At 33.9% G+C, this 3,926-nt stretch overlaps 1 protein-coding gene across 1 annotated transcript in view; it reads right to left on the minus strand.

The window, feature by feature from the left end:
* The window catches only part of LOC107627687 (receptor-like protein 12), a 3,776-nt gene extending 1,258 nt beyond the window's left edge, over positions 1–2,518 (minus strand). The window contains exon 1 of the mRNA XM_016330512.2: positions 5–2,518. Coding sequence (XP_016185998.1) covers positions 5–2,420 — 2,416 coding nt within the window. The 5' untranslated portion in view covers positions 2,421–2,518. The remainder of the gene's footprint in view (positions 1–4) is intronic.

Genomic DNA, 3,926 nt, shown 5'->3' on the forward strand with positions numbered 1-3,926 from the left:
CTAAATTTGTTGTCTGCTACATCAACAATTTGAAGCCTTTCCCAATTGCCAATCACATTAGAGCACCCAATCTGTCCATAAAATTTGTTTGACCTCAAGACCAGGACACTTATCGTATAAATTTTCTTCAAGAAGCACGGGAACTCGTCCATTAATTGATTGTTTCCAACATTAAGGACTTGAAGATTCTGACAATTGGCCAAAGATTTTGGGACACTTCCCTTTAAAAGATTTCCATTGAGATCTAGAAACCTTAGAGCACAAGAAGTTGAGAATGTATCTGAAATTTGGCCATTGAGATTGTTTCCAGCAAGACTCAGTAGTTTCAGAGAGCTACTCCTCCTTCCTGTCAAGCACTCAGGAATCTTTCCAACAAAGTCATTGTGTGAAAGATCAAGCACTCGAAGAGTTGAAATATTGCAAATGGATTCATCAATTTTTCCATGAAAACTGTTGTCTGATAGAAATATACTGATTGCTCCAGGAATAGAATTACCAATATTACCCGCTGGTGTAATAATAGAACTGAATCTATTATTTGAGTAGTCCAAAGAAACAATATTTTTGGCGAAAATGGGTGCTGGCCCCTGCAATTGATTTTCATGAAGATCAAGATAGAACAAATTTGAACTAAGATTTTGGAAAGGCCCTTCCAAATTCGTCAGAAAATTGTGAGAAAGATTCAAGGAGGTCAGAAATTCAAATCTCCAAATCCAATTGGGTATGATCCCTTCAATTTGATTGTTGGATAAGTCTAAATAAAGTAAAGTGGTCTGATTTCTCAAAAATGAAGGAAATGTACCCAACTTGCATGAAGCCAACCAAAGGTTCTGTAACTTGGGAAATGGCAAACCATTGTCATCTATAGCACTTGCAACAACTGACAAGTTGTTGTGTGAGAGATCAAGTGTTGTTAATTTTTGCAGGCCTTGAATCATACTCAATTGTATTGTGCCATTGAACATGTTTGTGGAAAGTTCAAGAAAAGTGAGTCTTTTTAGTTGAAAGATAGACAAAGGAATACGGCCTTGCAAAGAGTTTCCACTTAAATCAAGCATCCCTATTAATGAGAAGGAGCTATTTGGGAATTCATCAAGTTGGCCATCAAATCTATTGTTAGAAAGAGAGAGTAGTTGTAGAGATGGAAGGTTAAACAAAGACGAAGGGACTCTTCCATCTAGAGAGTTATCCCCTAAATCAATGCTCACAAGATTTATAAGGCCTTCAAAATGGGTGGATGGAAGTGGACCCTTTAGATAATTATGATTAAGCAACAAGCTTCTCAGAGCCTTTGACCTATTGAAAGATGGAAGAGGACCAGTAAGGTTATTGAATGACAAATCAAGATAAACAAGTTGGGCAAGATTTGAGATTGAATTGGGAAGTGTCCCATTGAATTGGCAATTGGACAAATCTAGTGTAGAAAAATGTTTCAAATTGCCAATAGTATCTGGTATAGGACCTGAGAAATTTGTGTGGCTAAGATTCAAGTGACTGAGAGATGCTTGATTTGGGAAGTTCGGTAAGGAACCATGAAGACCTTGATTATCAGACACATCAAGAACTTGAAGTGACGGTAGTTGCAAGATATTTTTTGGAAAAACTCCACTCAATCCGCAACTTCTGAGCTGCAATGTGTTTAAGCCAGACAAATTCCCAAAGTAATCAGGAACTGGGCTTGACAAATTGTTATGGTCTAGTTGAAGTACTGAGAGAGATTGAAGCTTTGTCAATGAAGGATCAAGAGGGCCAGAGAGATTGGAAGAGGACATACTCAAAACTTGTAAACTTTGTAGGGAAGAAACAGCATGGCACCACTCCTCTCCTTTGGCTGAAATTGCAACACCATCTAGATACAGTTCTTTCATTCTTGTAAAGTTTTGCACAAACTCTACAATGTTTGGCTTCTCAAGTTTTAGACCATGTTGTGATGATGAGGTGAATGTGGTAGACAAATCTAGAGTTTCCAAGTTGGACAAGTGAGAGATTTTAGTTGGAATTTGTCCCATGAAACCAGCATTTGACAAATTCAAATACCTGAGATTCTTCAGGTTTTTGAACTCGGAATTAATTCCAAAGTGGAACTCATTATAAGCCAAATTCAAATTCTGCAAATATTGCAGTTTGAAGAGACTAGTTAAGTTTCCTCCAGTGATGAATTCATGGCTTATGTCAAGAGCAATAACATTTCCCTTGGTGCTGCAAGCTACACCTTTCCATTGGCAACAATCATCAGTGTGGTTCCAATGAATTAGTTTATTGGACTTAGCTGGGCTAAATATGAGGTTGTTCTTCAAATGGAGTAGCAAAGATTGTTGATGGCCAAGACATTGGGAAGTAACAATGTTAATGGTGAAAGTGAAGTTTAATAGGGACAAGGGTAGTAGCAAATAAAACCACAAGATAAGGGTGGTTTTCATTATGAGAGGCAACTTATAAATTATAATCTATGACTATGATAAATGAGATGTATGGAAGAGTAGTGAATATGTTTTTTTTATTTTTGCATATGAGAATATGTTATCCGTTCCTTTTATAGATTCCAAATCATATGTTATACAACTCAACTGCGTGCAATATGTGGTATTGTAGTAAGTCGTCATCAACAAAAAATGCACAAAGTCCTCCAAGATTGTGATTGCATGAAGTAGTCTCTCCACTCATCCCTTATCTTCACACTTCAGTGATCAAACAAACAAACTGTGACTTCGTTCCATCGCCCAATCTTTACGTTTTATTTTGTTGCACCAAAATATTATCATTTTCTCCTTTTATTTTCTTCCCCTGATTGCCAATAATTTTCATTGATGATAACAACATATAAGAGTAGGGTATACGGTAGAGTGACAAGTAATAATGGGTATAAATGTTCCAGTAAATTAAAAACCTGAGCACCCGTTCTAAGTAAAAATAATTCGTTAAGATTATTAGATGATATGAATCTAAAATGAGTATTATAAAGTAATTTGTAGATATAGTATGTTGAAATGTAAAGATATAATAAATGACTAAATTAGACACTTTATAATATATAAAGTACATATTTGGAATAATTACTTTTAGTAAATGCTTTATTAAGTATTTGTTTGAATATTATTAAATTGTTAAAAGAAAAATTTAATAAATTTTTTTTATGTTTTAGCGTGTTTAAGAAAATTTTAGAAATAAAAATAAAAATATTAAAAGAATTAAAAAATATTTTTTTAGAAACTACAATTTATATTTTTTTAAAAAATAAAACTTTTTTATTTTGAAAAGTATGTTTTTAATATAAGGCCAATTCTCCCATGCCTATAACTTGAATGCCGAAATTGCCTAAGTTACTCCTTATAGCAAGATTTAAAAGACACACTTAAAATCGTAACTCTTCTAAAAACGTCACCTAATGGAAAAAAGTAAATTAGAAGATTTAAGAGAAGAAATAATTAAATTATCAAAATTAATAGATCAAAAATTAATGATTTTAACTAATGTTAATTGTAATGACACCGAATTCTTAAAATCAATACAAAATGATTTTTCTCAAAATCTTAATTTTACTATAAGTTTTATTGAAGGACTTCAAAAACCTGAAAAAACCTATTTTTCACACGGAATTTCTAAAAAATGTTACCATGGAATAAAGAGAGATGAGACTCTTAGTGGAATTTGAATCAGCATTCTACAACTTATCCGGACTCTTAGAAAAGCTCCCTGAAGGGATAAAGATGAATCTCTGCTATTTGATAAAAGACAGAGAAGACCACAAGTGCCAGCTATGCGTCTCAGAGTTATCTGAAGAAAGCAATAATAAAACGGAATCAACCCACATGATAAAGGAAGAAGACAACGCATCTGAAGGTCATATAATGAAAGAGGAAGACAGCACATCTGAAGCATCTCTCAACATTATTGCATAGTGACGTAAGCGCTTAGGTCATAGAGCA

The sequence above is a fragment of the Arachis ipaensis genome, chromosome B02 (genome assembly GCF_000816755.2).
Source record: "Arachis ipaensis cultivar K30076 chromosome B02, Araip1.1, whole genome shotgun sequence".
Classification (NCBI taxonomy): domain Eukaryota; kingdom Viridiplantae; phylum Streptophyta; class Magnoliopsida; order Fabales; family Fabaceae; genus Arachis; species Arachis ipaensis.